This window comes from Microtus pennsylvanicus, chromosome 17 (genome assembly GCF_037038515.1).
Source record: "Microtus pennsylvanicus isolate mMicPen1 chromosome 17, mMicPen1.hap1, whole genome shotgun sequence".
In the NCBI taxonomy this organism is placed as follows: Eukaryota; Metazoa; Chordata; class Mammalia; order Rodentia; family Cricetidae; genus Microtus; species Microtus pennsylvanicus.
In genome coordinates, this window is record NC_134595.1 from 11,656,597 (window position 1) to 11,680,428 (window position 23,832).

The following is a 23,832-nucleotide window of genomic DNA, read 5'->3' on the forward strand; positions in this document are numbered from 1 at the left end:
ATTTATTTTAATTATTAGTTAATTTTATCACATTATTTATTCCCTTTATGTAAAATAGATATCTCAAGGAAATGTAAGACACTATTGAATACGTCAGTCACTGACATTGTGACTACTAATTGGAAGAGTGGTAAATTAATTATTCTCCATCATCGTAAGAAAGTCTTTTAAGATTGTAACATATTAACTCTCTATTTTCTGGTATGAAGCATAAGCCTTAACTCACATCACTATCTAGAAGAATAGGGTGTACACATCTTTTCCTTCTCCGCAAACCAATGAAAGCAAATACTAACTCAACAAACAAATATGAAACTGACCAAGTATATACCAAAGGAAAGTAATGGGGTGAAATGTAGGTAAGGAACATACATTGGCAAATGAAATGGCCTTGGGTCAAGACTGGTAATTGTCATGTGGTACATGAATGTGTAGAGACTGAGGAGGAAATAAGCAATATGGCTGCTAAAAAGTATGTACCAGCTGGAACAGAGCCTTCTCCATCGAGGGAGCTGAGCATATGTGATGGGTGAATACAAGCGAAGAAACTGATACAATGAGCAGACAGAGGCAACGAACACTAGAGAGGAGACACCACAACTGTGAAAATGGAAAGTATGTCTGGGTTAGTGCAACAGCAACAAACCAAGGTACTTGTGGAATACAAGTTTATACAGTTAAGCATAATTCCTGACAATATACTAACAATTTCCATATGTATCACTTCTAACCATTCCTTTAATACCTTATCCAAAGAAAATCTCTTAAAATTCAGTGAACTCCAAAGGATTACATATAGTTAATACTGTTCATGCATTAGAAATTCTTCTAAAAATGCAGTTTCCTGGTTACTGAAGCTTATCATACAATCATTGACAAAAATCCTATCTTTTTATTAATTTTCTCTATTGATTTATAGCATAGTACATTAGCTGGTTTTACTATTTCTCTTCCTCTAGTATATGCCTTTCTCTACTGACTGCCCTGTGATTTTACTTTAAGAGGTTTTTTTATTAGATTCATTTATTTATTTGTGTGTGTGTGCGTGTGAGAGAGACAGAGACAGAGACAGAGAGACCAGAGAAAAACTGACAGGAGTTGGGCTTTCCTTCCCATACCTAGGCCCTAGGGATGGATCTCATACCAACCAGGACTAGAGGCAAATGCCTTTCCCGAGTGCTATTGCCCTTTTCCTGTACTTTCATTTGTTCGGATTGTTGTTGTTGTTTTTGTTTTATGAGACAAAGTCTCACCATGTAGCCTTGGCTGGCCTAGAACTCATAGAGGTCTGCCTTCTACTACTTCCCAAGAGATAGGATTAAAGGTGTGAGTCACCATGCCTGGCTCTCTCTGGGATTTAAATCATAAATCCTAGAAAATACATTTCTTCTTCTTTTTCTTTTCTTTTTTTTTTTTAATTTTGGTTTTTTGAGACAAGGTTTCTCTGTAGCTCTGGAGCCTGTCCCAGAACTAGCTCTTGTAGACCAGGCTGACCTCGAACTCACAGAGATTCGTCTGCCTCTGCCTCCTGAGTGCTGGGATTAAATGGGCTTGGGCCAGCAGTGCCCAGCTCATCTAAAACATTTTAAAGACAAAGATAAGGATTTTTACATTTTCAAACCTTCACAGAAGATCTGAGTGTTTCTACGTAACTATGTTTTGCTACCTAATAGCTAATAAATAAGCAAACAAAAACCCTGAAAAATCAGTACTACTGAAACACACTGACTGTATGAAAACATATAGCACATATATGTCTATGTGATATTTATGTAATCTACACACAAAGAGTATGTGCATGCACACAGAGGAGGTGATAACCATTGCTATGTAATCAGTTTGAAAAATGTTTATTCAACAGGTGGTTTTTCCCTGTTTTAGGCACTAAGGAACCAATGACACAAGTATAGCTTGCGTCTTGACAGAATTCAATGAGAGATGCACACTGGGAGATTTGTAAGTATAGTGAAACTTTCCAGAGCTAGAAAGGGGTTACTAGGCAGAATAAGAATACTCCAAGCAGGGAGAAAGGTGTGTGGACACTGTGTGACAGTCTAGAAAATTCCTAATACTGAAAATGAGGAAAGGAGGGAGAAATCAGATGAAGAAGGGGGAATGGTGGAACACACATGTGTTTCACAGGAATAAGGAGTTTGAGAAGCAGCAGCTATGGCCCAATCATGAAAGAAAGAGGGATAGTGTTAAGTGGTGGATGCTTCTCCTGAGCACTTCTCTAAACAGGTGTGAGCAGGAGGAATGAATGGGAGTACATGATAGCTAGGAGCCAGATTATACAGGAACACTGCCCAAATTCAAGTTTCAGATCTAGAATCACTGTGTTGCCATACACAAACTACTTCAACCTCTAGTGCCTGTTTTCCACCTGGAAAATGGGGCTGGTAGAACCTGTTTCCTAATACTATTAGGAAGGCCAAATTAACAGATCAAAAGTTCTTAAGTCGGTGCCTAGCAGACAGTTACCAACTCAGTACCACTAATCCTGCTGGGTTTGCACTGCTGGGAGACAGATACAGAATAAACACAAGAAAACATGGTAGGTTATGCCTGGAGTGCTAATCATAGTTCCCTCCATTTGATGATACATTCCATGCAGCTTTTATATTAATAGTTTGCATAATTAATAAGAAAAAAAGCATGCTTTTTGATGAAAATAAAAAAATATTCATTTTCCTATATGGTACCATCTAAACATAAAAGAATATGAGACAGGGACTGAAATCCTTTCTTAGCCAGGATTCTTCCTTATCAAGACTGATTACAGAGATGAGCCTCACTTACTGAAGGGTTAAGCTGAGGTGTTTAATGCCTCAACTATAACCAAAAGGCACTGCTCAGACAACAATAAGATCTTTTAATGTCCTTTCCCATACAGGGGTGACATGGTAGACATCTACCTACAGCTGAGTCCTGAATCAGCTGCAGCAATAGGAAAAAAAATAAGGAAAGATGAACAAACAAAAAGATTTCTCAACATGCAAAAACATAGGCTGGGTATTTTTACTAAAACTAAACCTACAGGGCATGACAATGTCAAGAGAGTCGATGAATGGGATTCTTTATGAACAACATAAAATTGCAATCACAAAGACCATCTTTCAAAAGAGCAACATGGTTTTGAATGTTATAAAACAGTTCTTTGCTGTAGAGGATTCATTCCTTTGAAAATTTACTAGGGCAGGAAAGCAATTAATAGGTCCATTGGTCCATATAATACTTTTCTACTTGAGAATGCAATGTCCACCAAAGGAAAAGTTCTTAAAGGCAGATCAAGCACTGGTTCCACATTTGGAAAGGAGGGATAGCATGTCTTCCTCACAACAAACTCCACACAGTTCTAAGGTGCCAGACAGCATGAATTAATTCAATGGATAAATCTCCACTATTATCCTTTAGCCAAAAACCATCTCAACTTGTTGTCAAATACATTCACCTCCCGAATCATCCTAAGACAGGAGTCACTGGACACATATGAACATTTAAAACAGTAAAAAGTAAGCACCTTTAAGGATTCTGTTTCCAAGTAGTAGTTTCCAAGTGTGGAGTAGCTATAGATGGCTACCGGCTCATGAATTCCAGACATTGACTTAAACACTTCCTTTAATGCAAAGGGCCTGCCAGAGAGTGTTTAACTATATGTAATTGTGTCACTTTGCCAGCTCAGGCCACTTACTACAAAATGGCACCTGATCTCTGAGAAAGCAATTGTGAAGGCAGACTCATCCCCTGCCTTGTTCCCACTCCTTGTACATTAGTGACTCCTCACAGCACAGTGAAGAATCATGGCGTACAAACCACAAGACAGTCTCCGTGTTTTGGCTCATTAATCCTCACTATGATCTGAAGAAATAGGAAAGCAGCAGGCAGCACCCATGTTTTATAGGTGAGGACACCAAAGCACAAAAATTAACCTGCCTGCAGCTATAAAGTCAATAATAGAGTCACAAATAAAAGCTGGATTTCCTAACACCATGACCAGTGCTCCATTCATTTAAGTAGTCACGGCTGATTTAAGAACCCTAGGATGGAAACTACTCAGTTTCACCTGACCCAAGCAGCCATTTGCCTCATCAAATGGCTTACTACACCTACAGGAGGATCATAGCTATAAAGTCTTCACATAATTATATATTACCTCTATGAGATTCTTATATACAAAAACACACAGAAAGACAGAAAAACAAAACACACACATTTCTCCCAGAATTTGACCCAGATGCCTTAAAACTTGTAATGGGAAGTAAAGAAGGGCTGGCACACTGAAGCTAGAAGCACCAGGGTATGTTATTTTCTTCATTAGTAACTTGTTTTTCAGTTGTGTTAAGTGGCTACCTACTAAAGATTACAAGTCAGAGAATCTGCATGTTGTGGTTCTTACATACTTTTCTATACTAAGGGTGAGGCTTCTGTTGGGCTCTTCTGAAGCACACAAAAGCAGTGAGAGCACAGAGAAACAATTCTTGCATTTTCATTTCAACCAACTCATTAACTGAAGAGTAAAATAACATATAGGGAGACAGGAGCCAAGTTACAGATTAAAGATATAAAAATCTGCATACGGCATTTGCTTGCAATACTCTTGACAATAGCAGTTTTAAGATGCAGCCGCCAGCATTCGCTAATGCTCCTCTGTGCCCTGACACTGCAAAACAATTTGCTCAGAGCCTCATTTGAATAATGTGAAAAATCTGGGCGATAATTCAACTGCACTTCCCAATATCTGAATTCTTATAAATTTTAACTTTTGTTGAACTAATAAGCAGAAAGGGCTAACAGAATATTTAAAACGAGTCTAAAATATTAAGTACCACAAAAAAATTAATTATCTAATTTTTATTAAGTATAAAAAATTAAATTTCTAAATTTTATTAAGTATGATTCATTCTACAGAATATAAATCACTAAGGGAATTTGTCTAAAAAATCAAGGTTTCTAAACGGATTTGATAGTGTTACTGAAGAGAATAAATTTGCTTCAAATGCATGAGTTTTGAAGAGAGAATGAGTGTTGAGTCTAACATGCATGCTGATTCTCACATCTAACTTTAGCTGTGGAAGACAAGAGACCAAAATATCAACGGGTAGTTATTGCTTCAGTACATACCTTCATTTAGGAACATAAACGCATTTAGAAGATTGTAGGCAACTACTTACACAGCATTCCTGGAGGCACCATAGGACAATAACACCTTGACTATATCTATGTGCCCATTCTTGGCCGCATCGTGAAGTGGTGTGTCATTTTGATAGCCTGTGGTGTTCACCAAAGCATTATGCTGGAGCAGCAATTCCACTATCTTCAGGTGCCCATGACTGCAGGCTTCATGCTAATCAAAAAAAAAAATGTTTTAAAGGAGGAAGTGTGAAAAGAAAATTAATACATACATTTTAGAAAAATTAATGAGAACATCCAGTCAGTAAACTTATTCTCATATAACTACTATCAAACCTTAAGCTGTTGACCATCAAAACCACTAATTATAATTTTCATGGTAAAATACACAGTTATAAAAATCTATGTACTCCATGAAAAAAAAAATCAAGCTTTGTTTGGATCACATGCTCCTCTCTACAAAATGTACTTTTAAGCAACTAGAGCTGCGAAATTTTTCTACAACAATTTTACAACAATTGGAAAAATTCTTAAAAGTGTAACAACCAGATCATATAGAGATCTGGAATTCTCCAAGGCTGAGGAGAATTCAGTGCTTCGATCCATAAACCAAACTGTACACCAACATTTACACAAACCCATCCAGCAAAGTGGCATCTAGGACGATTTAAAAGGCAAGTTCTCTTTTGCTGATGGACATTACTGGGTATGTGTGGCTTTCAAATGTGCTTTTAAACAGACAAAAATGATGGAACTAGTAACAAAGGAAGGAGCAAGAGAGTTAAGCAAGACTGCGGCAGCTAACCTTCCTAAACAATGTTGGCCAGTCTATGGAACACAACAAACTGAATCCAGATTAAGCCCTCTTGGCTTAGGAATTTGCCCAGAAGTCATTTTATATATACTATATATTAACACATATAAATATTACATATTTATATATTCTATCTTCAAGCTATTTTTTGTACCTGGCCTAATGAGTCTCATTTCTGTGCTGAAATTCTAGTTTACAAGAAAAAGGTACCCACCTCCCTTGTGGAGGCTTTGGGTTGCATTCTAAGCCAACACTTACTGTCTTCGTTAATGCCGAAATTGGTTGCAAGTATGTTTTCCATTCTCTTTTTCACATTGCAATTGATGGTAACAATAACGAACAGACATTTAAATGTTTATGACAAGGCTTTCTACTGCTACTGCCTCATTTTACAAGTGGACAAAGTATGAGGCAAGATTTAAATAATCCCTGGTCATCACATTCCATCCTTTCAACTACTCTGTTCCATGAAGCCAACTCTATCTGGTTCCAGAGGCATGCAGTGCTGCGCAATGCAGCCTGGTGACCACTGTAGCAGTTACCGCCACACATGACATAAGCTGACTCTCAACAATACAGTGAAACTGAACTCCTATATCTAAAAGTGCTCAAAAGGTAGCCAATTACTTTCCTGTCACAACTGAAACAGCTAGATGAAAAATAACTTTCTTTTCATACTTGGTCAATAAATTCTTCAGACTAAAGAGTGTAGGTGGCAGAGCATGATATATGAACAACCACAAAGCCATAAACTAGAACCATAAGCATAAAAAAAATAAAAAAACAGAGATCCACAACACTACAAAGATACACAAAAGAAAACTACCAATGGTGTCCATCCAGCATGGTCTTTAACATTTGGGTCATTTCCATTTTGCAAGAGGTATTCAACAGAAGGTATATCACCCTGGTGGAATAACGAAAAAATTAAAGGACATTAAAATATATCATGAATGAAATGTGGCTACTGAGGCTTTGTTTTAAAGATTCTGTCTTCTTCAAGTCAGACAAATCTTTCCCCTTACACCCTGGCTGCTACTTATTAGCCAAGAAATATTATCTGCCTCTAAAGTCCAGAGATGCCAAGTCATTTCTTCTGTACTTGGATATTACTAGCAATCCATATTGAAAACTCAGTTCAAGATACAAAATGAAGACCTCTAGTCAGAGACTATCCTAAAATTCAAGTCATCATTTCATTTGCAAAAACATCATTTTGAACATACATGAAAATCATTTTTGAACATTAAAATAAACAAAGCTGTTTACAGTCAAAAAGCTAGTCAATGAAACCAACTGTTGAAACTGCCAAAAATACCACTTTATTGCCAATTATTCTATTTACCCTGAGTTGCTAATTTAGTTTATAGTCACTTTGTTTGCACCAAAGGAATCGTCATGGCAGAAACAGTTGCTATGTTTGAAATCAGGACAGGGATTGAGAAACAGTCATACAACACACAAAATTAGCATTTAATTTCCATCCACTGCTTTGAAACTAAAACCATTACCTATTATCAATTAACTGAACGGTAGGAAATGCAGCTTCCATCAAATTCATACTGCTCCATAAATAGCTTTCTCACTAGCTTTCTGTTCTTCCTAGATCAGCAATCTAGTAACTTTTCAACAGTGGCTCACTAACACAGGGAGGGCACAAGGAAGAGTGGAAAAGTAAGAACAGAAGACACATTACAGCATCAGAGGCTGGTGTCAAATGAGAAGAACAGGATGTTAGCAAAAGAGAATTAAGATAAAGTAAAGGACCAGCAGACAATATTCCTTCTCCTTTCAAGTTGTTAAGATTATTTGCAATAACTAAATGACAAGAAAATTAAGTCTTCCAATTCTGAGCTTTCTGTGACTGGTGTATCACGATACAACTAAATTCTAATATGGGTGAGTGGATTGAAGGAAGATGCAAAATGGTTTGGTCAATAAGATTCCCTCTATTGCTAGCCAGTAATGGAAGAAAGCCTTGGCAAAGGAGATAAAGCTGAGAATTAGACTTGCACACTCTCTAAGCATGCCCTCCACCACGTTCTAACACCCCAACCCTTCTTTATACTCCTTTCCCCAGAAACACAATCTCCAAACTACATACCACTGCAGTCTCATTATCACATGCATTCCTTATTCCATGTGGATGCAAAAATCTGCCATCCATATGCCATACTTGATTACCTATTTAATCAAAGTATTGCTCGACCCTCAAAGCTTTTTTAAAAATCTCTTAACTATAAAAAATATCACACACTCTTAAAACCAATGTAAAGCTTTAGGAAAAAGAATAACATCTATACAGTGGGATGAAGTTTGTAAAACTCTCTAATTATCAGTCATGGTAAACAAAAACCAAACCAACTCTTTTAGGGTAACATATGGGGGGGGGGCTTGAGTTCATGGCAGAAAGAAAGGCAAAATAAGAGACTTAGCCTACTTGAAAATGCTGGGTAAATAAAATTTACATGCAAGTAAAACTATAAACATGTTGTATTCGATTCCTTCTTTAAGAAAGATTGCAATCTCCCAAACCCAGACCCAAAACACTTTTTGTTTACTTTTAAACTCAAACATGAAACCATTCAGAATATTCTAGCTTTCTAAAATGTAAATATACAGCACCATTATTATACGCATCCTACTGTACAACTACATACCAGAATCTCTCATTCCTATCCAATTGCAACTCAGATCATTTACTTTTCTGAAACAAATCTGTACCTCTACTGGGTTAAGAATACAGAAGTTATTTAAGTTTCCTACCAACCCACCCACCCCTGCCCCACTAGAGCATTTGTCTTGGCTTTATGATTTTTCTACTTAAAATAATTTTGTTGTTGTTGTTGTGACTGGGTCTATGATGTAGAGCCTATTTAGTCCTGACTGCCCTGGAACTCACCAAGTTCACTCAGAGATCTGCCTGCCTCTGCCTCCCCAGTGGTGGTATTAAAAGTTTGCACCAACACTTCTGGCCCTAAAATTTTATGTTTTACAGTCTTTTCTTGAGGCATGGACCTATGTAATCCAGGCCAGCCAAGGATAATTTTGAACTTCCGATCCTCCTCTCCTGCATACATACAGAGTGTGGCACACAGCAACTAAAGTCACCACACCTAGCTTTCTGCATTGCTGGGAATCTAAGTCCTGCATACTAGACAAGCACTTGACCAACTGATCTACATCTTCAGCCCCTAAAGATTACTTTTCTCTTTCCATAATATGGGGCTACTTCTCAAATACAGAACATCTTTAGATGGCAGTTTAAAGTCTTTTTTAAAATCCATTTGTAAAATATATTAAAATGTTCTAAATTAACCAAATAAATAAATTTTAATAGCCTAAAAGAAAGTATTAAATACATTTCAACTGATTGAAATATTGACTATTCTGGGAATGGTTATACTACCAAAAATGATCCATAGACTCAATGAAATCCCCACCAAGATTTCAATGCAATCTTCATTGAGATAAAAAAAAGAAATAAAAATGAAAGAGGGGCTAGAGAAATTCATTTGTTAAGTGTGCCTATTGCTCTTGCAAAGAACATAAATTTGGTTCTCAACACTCATATCAGGAAGTTCACAACTGACTACAGCTCCAGCTCCAGGTAATCCTATGTCCTCTCTTCTGGCCTCTTCAGGAACCTGCACTCATATGCACCCACACACACAAACACATGCATACACATATGTACACAAACAAATCTTGCTTTAAAAGTAATAGAAAAAAGAATCCTAAAATTTATCCAGAACCAGCAAAGACTCTACAGAGCTAAACAATCCTAAGCAAAAAGAATAATGCTGGAGGTACAGAACCACAGCAAGCAAACAAACAAACACAGCTTAGTGTTTGTAAGTGTTACCCAATAACTGAAACATGGTACTAGCACCCAAAATCTCTCTTCCCTCCCTCCCTCCCTCCCTCCCTCCCTCCCTCCCTCCCTCCCTCCCTCCCTCCCTCCCTCCCTCCCTTCTCTCTCTCTCTCTCTCTCTCTCTCTCTCTCTCTCTCTCTCTCTCTCCCTTTTACACACACACACACACAGAGACAAAGAGCATAGTGCTGACACAAAAACAGATCAAAAGGATAAGAACCCAGCACACAGCTGCAGACATCTAGACTATGTTAAAGACACCAAAATATACAGAAATGACAGTGATTAGAATGAAATTGAGTGGTGCTTGGAAAAATCTATGTCCACATGAGAACTAAACTAAATTTCCTAAATCTCACCCTGTACAAAATTCAATTGAAAATAGATCAAACCATCTTAGAGGAAAAAACTAGGAAAACACATCACAAAACAGGAACAGCTAAGAAGTTCCTAAAAAAGATTAGTCTGTCAGAAAATAATGGCAGGGACTGACGAATGGAACTGAAGGAAACTAAAAAGCTTCTGCAAAGAATCAAATGAAGACACACCTCACAGAAGGGAATAAAATCTTTGCTAACGTATGACAGAGGATTAATATCTACAACATATAAAGAACTCAAAAAAATACAAAGAATCAAATAACCTGGAGCTAGAGAGATAAATGGCTCAGCAATTAAGAGGAACCGGCTCATCTTCCAAAAGACCCAGGTTCAATTCCCAGCACCCACATGGTGGCTCACAGCCATCTCTAACTCCAGTTCTGAGAGATTCAACACCCTCTTCTGGCCTGTGCAAACAGATATTTATATAGGCAAAACAACTATACATATAAAATAAAAATAAACAAATTGTTAATGAAAGAAATGAAAGAACCCAATCAATAAATGAGCTAAAAATATAAACAGAGCTCTCAAAAATTAAAGCACAAATGACCAATAAGTACGAAAAATCACTAGGTATCAGTATTTAATTCAAATTAAAACTCTGAGATTTCACCCCATCCTAGTGTGAAAAGAAGAAAAAATACTGATAAGAATGGTAGAGGGGGGAACCCTTACATATTGCTGTTGTGAATATAAGTTAATCCAATAACGGAAATCAGCTATCATCCTCAAATAGAAAGTGGGCCTGAGCCAACTTAGTGGCCAAATGTGTCTGCCAACCATGTCTTAACATGGGTTTAATATAAGAAGCCAACGTGGTGGAAGAGAATAAACTCCCGAAAGTTGTCCTCTTACTCCACACACTTGCCTACCCGCCTACTCACACAAATAAATAAAGGCAAACACAAGACAAGAAAAAACTTACAATTAGCCATTGTGGTTTGAATGAGTAGACCCCTATAAGATCATATATTGAAATGTTTGTTCCCTAGTTGGTACAACTGTTTGGGAAAGACTGACACTGATGGGGAGTGTCACCAAGGGTGGGTTTTGAGGTTTAAAAACCCATGCCAAACCTAGTCAGTCAGTCAGTCACTCACTCCTTCTCTCTCTTCTCTGTCTCCTCTCTCCAACTCTGGAATAACATGTACTCTCTCAGCTACTTATCCAGTTCCAGCACCATGTTTACTTCATTTGTGGATCCTAGATTTATATGGATTTTATATAAATCATGTATGTATAATATGACATGAAAGTGGAAGCAAAACTGCCTAGGGGAATAGAGAGGACTAATGGGAGGTGGGAAGGAGAAAAGGGGAACGGAAGAAGAACCTCAGTTTTTATTGTCAACTTGACACAACCTTAAGCCACCTGAAAGAGGGAACCTTGGCCGAAGACTTACCTCAGAATGGCCTGTAGGAAATTGTCTTGACTGATGTGAGAGGGCCCAGCTCACCTGGGATGGAACAACCCCAAGGCAGAATAGATAGGCCTGGGCTGTATAAAGTTCAGCACAAGCCAGAGCGCAAGTAAGCCAGAAAGCAAAGCCTTCTGCCTGAGTTCCTGCCCTGCCCTAAATCATGGACAGTGACCCAGAGGTTAAGTAGAAACAAACTCTCCTCCCCAAGCTGATCTTGGTGGTGTTCACAGCGACAGGAAAGAAATTAGAACATAGAGAAATAGCTAAAGTATGTTAGATACTGTATGAAATGTCATTATGAAATTCACTACTATGTAGAACAAATATTGAAAAAAAGACTGCCCAGTCAGAACTTGAAAATATTTGCCTCAAATTCCTATTCCATACTTCCTGTACAAGTTAACACAATTTACTAACTTTTGTTCTGCACTGAAGTTCCAAAGGAATTCAGAAAGCTCTACCAAGATACAAATTTGAGTTCTTTTTCAAATCTCCCTGAATATTGTATAGATTTATTGCCACACATCTATCCTACCTGCAAAATGAAAGTATCCCCAAAATTGTACACAAAAAACTGTTAAAATTTCTCCTATAATTCTCCGTTAATGAACAAACAAAACAGAATAACCTAGTAAGTCCAGAAAACACTAGAAACGAGTGAGAATTAAAAGCCACATGTGAAAACCCAACAGGAAGTGAGTGGCAGCGTTAGAGACACGAGCAGGAGCAGACTCTGCTCTCATGTCGCTTCTGAGTGTCATTAAAGGCAGGCTGTCTATCAACAGTCTACCCCTCAAACATACAGCTGATTAGCAAACTGCTGCTTGTTAGACCTCAGCTGCTTTCTCCTCCTAATACTCAAAAGTTTGTCTTATTTTCATCTTTCTACTTCATGTAAATTCAATACCATGCACATAAATAAAATTATGATAATTAGAAAGGGTCCACAGGAACGGGATGGTCCGCACCGGTACAAAGTTTCCAGGACATAAATGAACTCTGCTTCTTGCTGCTTTAAATGACTTTCTCCTCCAGCAGAACCCTTAGGAGAAGCACTCGCACTACTCACAACTTAAAACATCAGCTAGGGAAAGTATTTATGAAAACTTTTAAGAAATTTTAAATGCTTTAGGTATTTTCAAGTAATACTTTACAGGCGTCAAAATAAAGGAGTGTGTACCCAATTCAATTTATATATCTACAACTTTGCAGTAAAAGGAAAGATTCTTTATATGGTCCCACATACTATGACTATGTGCATATTCCAGCAATATAAAGTAACTTTCAAAAAGCATGCAAATAGAATTATTTTCTCTTATTAGATTGGCTCTTCACAAATACCACTAAAAAATCTTCATAAAAACTATAGGAAATTAGAATTATGCGCAATAAAACTTACTTACCCATCATAGCTAAGCTTTTCAGTTGAAACCAGATAGTTAAAACTTGGCCCCATTCAGCAATCAGATGTCATTTTATAAAGAGAGGTCAAAATTACTTTGGGGAATGGAATTCTACAATATGATAAACAATTCTCTGGCTTCTTAGAATTATTCTTATGGAATAAAGTAAATCATAAATAGTACTGACAACGCAGTGATACAAAGAGTTACTAGTATTACAAAGGGAGCAGTGGGTGGCTGACTCAAGAAGCTACATGCTCACTCCATGTGGTATTCCGGAAATAAAATCTTCAACATATCACAGGTCCCGTTTGCAGGTGTGTTCTATACTTTCTCACCATACTAGGAAGAGGAAACAAACAGGACTGCCTAGAAGTATGAGTTGCAAAGCCATATTTGGAAGTAGATCCTCTCAATGACTGTCTCTCTACCCTGAAGTAGAATTTATTAGATTCTCAGCACCTTGCCTTCAGGTTGCCATCTTAACATCTGTCATGTCTGCATGGCATTATGAAATGTCAGCCTCTTACACTTCTCAGAAAACCCACTACTGAGGCATGAAGTGCAAGCAAAAGTTTCTCAGCCCCTTTCTTTTGCAACACAGAAACAACTTACAGAAAGAAAGGTTTATTTTGTTCATGGGGGCTTTGCTCCACTGTGGCACAAAGGTAACATAGAGCAATTCACATCATGGCAATTAGGAGGCAGAGAGGGGCAGAAACAACAGGGAAAAAAAAGGCTATTCCAAGTTATGCCTGTAAGGATACACTGTCAGTGACCACTTCCTCTAAACAAGCCCTATGTTGCAGAGATCTGCAGCAGCTCAACTGTCAGTTTAAAGATGGACTTATTCAATGGACTGGCCGTACTTTTGTCAGAGCCCTTACTATCTGCCTCAGAGACACACAGAACTGTGTTTACTAATATCATTGGTGTTTTTAAAACAGAAGTTGTTCCCAGGGACTGGGGTATTACTGTGACAGGCCTGACCATGTTGTTGTTTGGAGAAATACGGGAGCCCTGAGACGTCGGAATAGAAAAGCAATTGAATGCTTTAAGCAGTGCTTAATGGACCATCTTAGTAGGAGAATGGATGGTGGTGCTGATGGTGATGTGAAATGTGGGGCCCAGCTTATACAGTTTCAGAGGCAAAGAAAGTTACTAGCTGCCACATTCTTCTGCAGTTTTGGCAAAGAATGTGACTGCTTTCTGCCCCCATCCTAAAAATTTGTCAGCAGCTGAACTGAAGAGTTTTGAATTTATGGCATTGACAGAGGAGATTTCAAGACAGACTTCATTTGTGGCTATTAGTGATCACGATTATATAGACCTACAATGAAAATGAACACATGAAGCAAAGAAATATAAAATGTACAGTTTAAGGACAAAAGGGCACCAGGATATGCAATGCTAGAGCCAAGACTGGTGTTTAATGAGATTAAAAAAAAAAAAGCTTGATGCTAAATGAAATAAAGGGACTGGCAACACCAAGGCAAGACACCACCCAGCTAAATCCTGCAACCTGTAAAAGGAATAAACCTGGAGGATTTCCTTAGCCTAGAAAACCTCCACAAGTCAAAGCTTATGCAAATGTAAATCATCAAGAGAGTTACATTTTAGCCTGAGCAGGCAGCAGAACTTGAAGGCTTTGGCCACATAGTTTTAGGGTCAAGAATAAAGGAAGGAGTTGTGGAATCTTCCTCCTCCATTGAAGAAAGCCTTCGAGGCTAGGTATGTGGTAGGCCCTGCATGCAGTCCCAGAGTGTTGTGATCCAGCTGCCCTCACTCCCCCTGACCTACAGCAACTTCCTTGTGGTCTGTAATTGACAGGGTGTTTGTGTTCTTTCTGGCCAGTGGTTTGCCACAGAAGCAGTAGAGGTATAAAAGGCTTTAGCTCAGGAAAAAATAAAGGTTGCTGTTCTTCCACCTGAAAAGAAGCCTCCATGTCTCAACCCTGGTAACAATCCCCACCCCCACCCCACACCTTCCCACCCCCCCACCCCCGCCAGTCTCAGCATTGCGGCAAGTGGAAAGTGGGGATTCATGAACAGGGTCGCTGGGTCTGCCCGCTAAATCAAAGAGCGTATTGGGGAAAGTAATGTGTTTTATTTTTTCATCCCCAGAGATACTCAGAGGGACACCCTCCAAAAGACTAGCTAATATAAAGAAGAGGCAGGAGGATGAATTAAAGGCCTCAAAAAGTAACTGAAACTCTTAAAGCAACAAGACACAGAAATAACAAGGAAGACAGCGGAAGATTTTGTACAAACAATAGCTCAAGTTAGCCCCTGGTTTATTACGGGAAGGGGTTTAAATGTTCCAGACTGGGAACAAGCCAAGTCAGATTAGAAGGAGTATATGTTTCTTCATCCCCAGAGACGCTCTGAGGGATGCCTTCTGGAAGACTAGCCAGTAGGGAAGTGATAAAGAGGAGGCAGGAGGGTGAACTGAGGGCCTCAAAAAGATAGAATAAGTACAGATGTATGTTAGTATGTTGATTGTTGTCTTTTGTGTTCTGGACTGGAGAAAGACATTTGATTCTGAGAACTGGTAAGAAAGGTATTTTGACTTTAAAATATGGGCTTAAGGATTTGATGCTTTGGAAAAGAGGTTCTGCTTTTATCTCCACAGAGGATTGGGAACCTCTGGATTCACTGCAAATTTATGTGGTTTGATTCACAGAGACCCCCTGAAATGTTGATGTAAAATACCCCCAAGAATGCAGCACCCCCCCCCCCCCCCCGCTCGCTCAGTAGGAAGTAGCCAGATAGGTTTACGATGCCCAAATTCCCAATTGTTTAGGTGGGGCCCCTTCAATGGTTCCAGAGCAGGAGCAGCGAGCCTGCTTCCCTGAGTTCTGCTCTGCTCCAAGTAACAGTTTGGACCCAGAGAGAGTGGGTTTGGGGCCAGAAGGCAGCTGGAGCAGAGCTTTGCTAGGCATATTGCCCTGGTCCAGTTGGTGTCCAGCCTGGAAGACACCACGGTGGTATCAACAAATATGGCAACAAGTGCTGGACCATAGAAGATCAGCAGAAGAGAGACCCTGGAATCACCGCAGCTGTAATTGCCGTTATTGCTATCTCTGTCACCACAGATACTGCTGCCGGAATGGCTCTTTCCCAGACTGTGCAGAGGGCTGAGACTGTCAACCAGCTGGCTGAAAGAGTTAGCAATGCTTTGGACATTCAAAACGATCTTAATGGACATATTCAATTGGACACATATTGACCTTGAACCAACAAGTGGCTCTGGTTCAGGAGCAAGTGGACTATCTTTGGACTTTTCAACAGTTAATCATGTTATGTGCATTACTCGTGGCACTGTATTGCATGCTTCTGCTACTGTTATAGAATTCAACCATATGAGAGAGGTTTGGAATACTGCTTTTGTTAATTTTACCACCCAGTTAGTGCATGCTAAATGGTTGCAGTGCTGGTCTGGCTCATTGGTGCTGTCAGGTCTTGGTTTAGGGCTTTGTGTCTGGGTAACCATGGACGGGCAATACTTTGGGGGCAGGATGCCACCAAGACAGGGAATATTAGAGGGCTATTCCCCACGATAGGCAAGGTATTCCACCCAAAGTAACAAGACAGGCACTGTTTATTTTATAAAATAAAACGGAGGGAGTTGTGATCCAGCTGCCCTCACTCCCCCTGACCGTGAGACTTCCTTGTGGTCTGTAATTGACAAGGATGTTGTGTTCTTTCTGTCCAGTGGTTTTTCACAGAAGCAGTAGAGGTATAAAAGGCTTTAGCTCAGGACAAAACAAAGATTGCTGTACTTCCACGTGAAAAGAAGCCTCCGTGTCTCAACACTGGCACCCCACCAGTCTCCGCATCCAGGCCATGCAGGCACTGTGCCAGAGAGGCCACTGTATGGAGTTGTAAAGGTGAAGCCTTTGGATATGTAGGGATATCTGTCAAGGAGAGCTGCAGACTGGGTGTGGTGGCAGCTGGAGAGAGAGAAGAGTGTTGCAGTCAACAAAGTTGAAAGGAGCTGGAGTTCTGAAGAGCATTGGACATGGAGATGCAGAATATGGAGTTTGCTTTGCTGGGTTTCAGTTTAACAGTTGTCTTAATCATGGTGTCTCTTCCCAGCAACAGAATAGTAACTAAGAAAGAAGTTGGTATCAGGAGTGGGATAATTTGGGGGATTGTTTTGTGGCCTGGCTAGCCTTGAACTACCTACATAATCCAAGTTGGCCTTAGCCTCCTGAACGCTAGAGTTACAGATATGAACTACTGGACCCAGCTCCAAAAAGACTGACAATCAAGATTAACTATCACAAGCACCATGAACTGTGGAAGCTCCAAATCTACCTGTGTGCTGTAGGGAAAAGCAACAACCACAGCAGCAACTCAGAGAAGTCTTACTATTTGACTTGCATAAACCCGCTACTTCTCCTTCTTTGCTTTGGCTGCTTTAAAGGTCACCAACTCTGAATTCACTGTGTATAATGGACTCGTTTCCCAGCTCCTTGTTTCATTTTATGGTAGCTTTAACATTAAGGCTCATTCAAATATTTTTCTGAAGAAGATGGGCATGCAACTGAAATAAGACAGCAGAATTATAGTATTTGGCTTCCTCATATAGCTAGACAGTTCATTCTTACTACAAATGAAAAAATTAAGATGAAAACTAAATAAAAATAATTTCTAATAAGAAAACTATGCTGATAAACCCACTAGTATTTTTTTTTCTTCCTAGACAATGTCTATCAAGTCAAACAGAAGTTGAAAGCACAGCTACTTGGTAAAAGTACTTGAATAATTCCCTGTGTTTGTTTCCCAGAATTGTAAAAAACTAACAAAAATCAAACAGGTGGGAATACACATTCAGCTCATAATAAAATTTTAAAAGAACATGATTAATGGTTTAAAAACAATACAAATTAATGCATATTTAAGTGTAATAAATCAGAATCAGTAAACTAATAGCAATAATATCTGATAATTGGGTTCAAGAACCAATACAGGCAACTTTAATTTGAGCAAGATTTTTCAAGTAAACGGTCTATTGAGAAAACATACACAATGCAATCATGAACACATCAATGAAGAAAAATCACCATGATACCATTATGCCACTATTTTTTCCTATTCTACTGTGGCTTTTTTCCACGCCTACAACAGAATATATAATCTAGTTTGTGGATGAGCTACCTGAATATGCATGTCAAGTTTTATTGGTTTATTTGCCTGCAGCTATTTCTGCTCTACAGTGATGGCTGACATATACTATACAGTTTGTAAAGTTGGATGAAACATAATAATTATTAACTAGCTATGTCTAGGATGCATTAAAAAATACTACAATATCGTATTGTGGAGATTTTTTTATTAATGAGGCAAGATGACCAAAAGACTAATTTTCTAAATCAGGCTTAGAAGATATCACCTGAAACATAACCAGATGTTAACAAAAATCCGAGTTGTCCTAAGAGTATAGGATCCCTATACCATAGTGTAGCTAATGGAAGGGTTCCCTTACCCCAACCTCATCTCCATCTTCGACATTAAGGTCTTCAAGTCACTGGACATATAGAAGGAACAGGATCTCCACTCCTTCCTCACTCTCTCTCTTGTTTTTCAATGATGAGGTGAACAGCTTTGTTCTACAACACACATCTACCGTGACAAATTCAAAGGAACAGAACCTACTGGGCATGAACAAAACTTCCAACACTGTGAGATAAATTAAATGTTTTCTCTTACTATCTCAAGTATTTGTTATAGTAACAGCAAACTGATACGGTCTCATTCCAAGTTTTAGTTCAGAGTAGGTAGCCTACCTTAATAGAAGCAATATGAAGCGAAGTCTCTCCTCTGTGATTTCTCTTCCCGGCCATAATACTGGGTGACAGCTTCACTGTGGAGGGGCTTGGCATCATTTGTCTGTGAGTTGAATTATTCAGCAGAGGTGGGGGTACACCCGGTGAAAGGCTGAGGGAGTCATCTGATACGTTACTGTGTCTCCTGAGTGTGACATCAACTTGAAATTGGTCTGAAGACGCCGAAGAACAGTCAACCAACAGCATATTTTCTGCAAGCACTGCTGGTTTAATGACATCTCCACTGGGACTCAGAACGTTGCTCCCACAATTCTTAGAAACAGGACTGGGAGGCCTGCTGCAGCCTTTGTGATTTTCATAACGCTCTCTTGAACGAAGATCTTTTACACAGACCTTCTTCTCAGGCGTCTCTTCATTGCTCACAGTGTCTGGAGACACGATATGCTCAGCCAATGGTAAGGAGACTTGAGTCAATCCTCCAGAACATTCAGACTCTGCGGCAGAACCACTGGCTAATAAGTCTATTTCACGATGTACCTGTGGACTTTCCACAACTGGTGTTCGGCTACAGGAGACAACCTTCTTCTCCTTCAGTTCCTCTTTGGAATCAAACCTACTATCGTCTGTTTCTGGCCTTAAATTCCCCTCCTGGTTAATCTCAGCTGAAGATTTCTTCTGTTTTTTTGCAGATGTTCTAGAAGCTGCTTTGGCCCTCTTAGAAACAACTTCAGGGGGACTTGTAGAGACAAAATCATATATGGAGGCTCCTTGGGTTCTGCCACCCTCTGCCTTTTCAGGCTGAGACTCTTTACTCACCACGTACCTAACCTTTTTCCTTCGAGGACTGAACCACATTTTAATTGAATTCTTCTTCCTTGCTGCATTACCAAATAAATCTGCCCTAGATGTGTTGTCTTTGGGATCTGATTTAAAAAAAGGAAAAGAAACATGCTATGAGGATTAATTTCTCCATCTTGAGCTACTGATGAATTTGACTTTTACTTTTCCTAAGGACACCTTTTCTTTCTCTACTCCTACACTACCAATTCTTAAGTGCCTAGAATTGCTTCTTTATAAACACATCTACCAGGGAAAAAATCACACTAGGTATAGAAGAAATGGAAAATAGTTTTTTTTTTTATTTTACTAAGTAAGCAGTTTTAACCTGTAGGAATGTCACGTATGTCACGTCACGACGCACAACCCTGCCTAACATTAACAGCACTCAGACTGTACTATGAAGAGGACACAACTTATTCCGGGTGTCACGGGAGCACAGTTAGTACCAGGAAGACAGAAAACAGATAAGGCCGATACAAGCAAAACTATGTAACAGAATGAGGGTAGATTCCCCACAGCTATTGCAATGATTTGCTGAGTCTACGTAGTCCACACAGTGATACTGAGACAGAATCTTAGGGATCAAAACAATGAGAATGAGGTTTCTATTCACAGAGAAACTATACATCTAAATTCAACACGGTCTTTTCAGTGAGAAGTAGATTTTGAAATCCAGCCACTTCTGATACAATCTTGAGCCTAAAGAAAGGTCAAAATGAAATGTTCCCAAGGATTACTTCTTAAGAAGGCCTCAGGATTACAGACTTAAAGGTTAATCCTCAAGTAGTCTGTGAAAAGTTGTATTTGGTTTTAATTTATTATTTTAAATGCAGATAATGACATTTTCAACTTAAAAGGAGTCAAATCTTGATTTCTTGATGTTTATACTAATAAGAGGTAGAACTGTACAACTAAAGGGAAATCAAAGTATGTGAGCAACACTAACATATTCAATTGACTAAAAACCCCAAATCTAAAAAAAGTAAATTTCAACTTTAGCAGCATGATTCCTAACTTATAAAAGAGCGAAAAGAGAGTACACAACTATGCATTATATGCATGTAATCATTTCACTAACTAAGGTATACTGACATCTTTGCTCAGGGGTTTTAATCACCTCTCTTGGCTCAACTAAGCAAGGAAAACTGCAAACAATAACTGTAAATTCTGGATTTTATGCAGCATATCTAAGATAAAACTAAAAAGCAAAACAATTCAGCTGTTAGAACATAAATCATATTATTAACAGCTTCAACTGTTTCATGGGTGAGTGCTTCTAAGCTTGATAAATTATCATATTCATTTCATGAAGAAAAACATTGGTCCTTCCTCTGCATAGCAAATTTCTTAATGATATTTAAAAGAAACTTATTCACTGAATTTAAATTATTTCAGCATATACTAAAAAATATCAAGAAACAGACATACATGTTACACAAGGAAGTGTTTAGCCAAGTTTCTTTTTTCTTAAAATGTAATAACAAGCATAGAAAAAAAGAGAAGCAATTAGAGAACGTGATTTTGCTATCATTAATCTACATCAAAGGATTATGATGATATACACTGTGAGCTTTCCAAACTATTCTCTATTATAAGTTACACAACAGAAGTTGAGAAATCTATGACTAGCTAGTTCCTTACTTAAAAAAAATAAAATAAAAGGGAGGCACTCTGTTTACCATCTGTGTAACAGTAACACCTTCACTAAAGAATAATTATTCTGTAAATTAAGATGTATTTCAGTCTATTTAAAATAACAAGAGCAACATGGCTATCCAAATGCTCCTCTCTGTCTATTCTAAAGTCACAGCATATATGAAACACTGTGTAGTCACTTCAGAAGGACTAGCATCTTTACCCAGACTAGACAAGAGAGATGCAAACTATCATCCATGAAAGCCCAATCAATGTTCTTTATTTTAATGTCACCAGCACAGACTCGTTCCACAAAACTTGACCAGCACCTGCAAGGGCTGATTTAATATGGTGGGTTCAAGGGGAAAATAGAAACTTTAAATTTAACTCTATTCGTAGAAAACAGATTGTTACAATAATAAGCTAAAATTATCCATAAATGGCCATCAGGAAAATATGACAACCTCTTCTCTTTAAAGTACACTGAACCGAGAAAAATATGTTGAAATGTTTAGAAGCTCCTCTTTGCACACTTCCTATAAATCAGGCTTCTTCATCTCTAGTGTATCATATGCCATGTCCATGATCTGACAAATTCTTCCTAATTACCCACTTTAATTACAGTAATTGCACAGTTTGTAGTAAATGCAAGTAACAAGGTTCATTTGAAAGATAAATTATGAACTACAGGTTTTTTGTTTAAAGACAGAGCAAACGTGAGAACTGTTCAACCATTCTACTTAGTTCAGCACTTTAACATGTGATCATTTAACAGTCACAGAATTTTGGAATCAGCTAAGGCTTCAGGAATCACTCAGTCTGATGTCTTTGTCTTAAGGTGAGATCATTTTCTTACAAGAAAAGCAATCCTCACTTGTTCCAAATTCCTGATTCCGTCTACTTATAAAACATTTTACCTTCTACATTTAAATGTAGTTTTAGAAATACTTACTAAACTAGCACAGAACCTCAATACATATACTAAATCAACTATAAAGAAAGAAAGGGAGCTACTAGAGAAGGGACTTAAAACTGAATTGCCCCTCAGAGCTGGCTTGTTTTGAGAAGACTTAGGGAAAAGTTGAAAGTGATACAACTTAAAATAGGGAAAAAAAATTGTACCACAAAAACAAAGGTATATTCAATAAACTTCTCTACATTTCTGTGATTTCCATCAAGGTAGCAAAGGCACACTGTCGGTTTTGTTTTCTTCTAAAGGTTACTTTACATGTGTGTGCACGCTCGAGCCTGTGCATGCAGGAAGGCCAGAGGAGGCTGTTAGATCTCTCGGAGCTGGAGTCACAGGTATTTACAGCATGTTTAACTTTCAGTGTGGGTGCTAGAGATCTGAACTCTAGCCCCACACTGTTGATTTCTATTCAACTTAGTTCAACAAATTTAGCAAATACCTACCAAAGCAACAAATGTTCAAAATAGGAAAACAGTAAGAACATATTTTAAAAGGGGTCAGGTCCCACCCTGAACATTGTTCAAAACTCCAATTTTCCACTGTCCACAAAAACAAAAACTATACTATGATTCAAACACTCTTCAGCACAGTAAATCTCTAGGAATCGTATTTCTTTGTGTACCCAAAGGTACCTAACACAGTGAGCCACTGAGAGTGCAGTTAGCTTACAAAGACCAGACCAGCCTCCTCCCATTTAATCACCATTAAAAATATCAAATTATTTACTTAAGCATTAAACTGTGAACTTCCTTCTACTCTCTAAGTCCATATGCAGAAACTATAACTAATAAGGGGTACCCAAAATGAAATCTTAATTAAAGTCTATATTAGACAGACTCACCCAAGAGGAAGCTGCTCTGGCGTGGATACCCTAATGCAGTATGAGGACATGAGGTAGCATGAGCACAAGCTATGGATCTCAGAGAGAAAGGACATTTCTGAAACTAAACTTCAAGCGTCAAGAACTGAGACAGTTTCTTTTACTTCAGCCATCTGGTTTGTCACTCACTGTTACAGCATCTGCTATAACTTAAAACACTATTTATTATAGAATAATTAGAGAAGAGTCAAGTTAAAATATGACAATCTCAAATTAGAACCCACCACTTCAGGGCTTGGCCAATAATCTAAACAATCAGACATACCCATAAGAATCTAATGAAAGCAACGCTCAGAGACATATATATTGTTCATACTGTCCAAGTAATGACTCATTGATTCTTCTCCATTCCCAACTCTGTCACGGCCAAAGACACATGGACTATTACTGGAAATCATTACACCAATTTAAAGTACATATGAGGTCAATTAGATCATACACACAATCGTTTCAACTACCAAATACATACCATCACATACTGTTCTGAGGAAGAAAAGCATTCAGATGGCAATTCTTTTCTCAATGCAATCTTTTTCTTTTTTTTTTAGGATTGAATTGTATCAACATGTATATGTGCATGAATACAGGTGCCCACAGAAGCCAGGTGTCAGATCCTCTGGAGATGGAGGTATAGAAAGCAACAACTGTCTGGCCTGAGTACTAGAACTGAACTCAGGGCCGCTGCAAGAGT

At 38.5% G+C, this 23,832-nt stretch overlaps 1 protein-coding gene across 2 annotated transcripts in view; it reads right to left on the bottom strand.

The window, feature by feature from the left end:
• Positions 1-23,832, bottom strand: part of Bard1 (BRCA1 associated RING domain 1) — a 67,347-nt gene that overhangs the window by 28,461 nt on the left and 15,054 nt on the right. Inside the window, exons 4-6 of one of the 2 annotated variants that reach the window (XM_075951785.1) lie at positions 18,817-19,739; positions 6,771-6,851; positions 5,172-5,344 (exon numbers count right to left, since the gene is read on the bottom strand). In XM_075951785.1, the coding sequence (XP_075807900.1) occupies positions 5,172-5,344; positions 6,771-6,851; positions 18,817-19,739 (1,177 nt within the window). The remainder of the gene's footprint in view (positions 1-5,171; positions 5,345-6,770; positions 6,852-18,816; positions 19,740-23,832) is intronic. The other variant, XM_075951786.1, reaches the window with a different exon arrangement.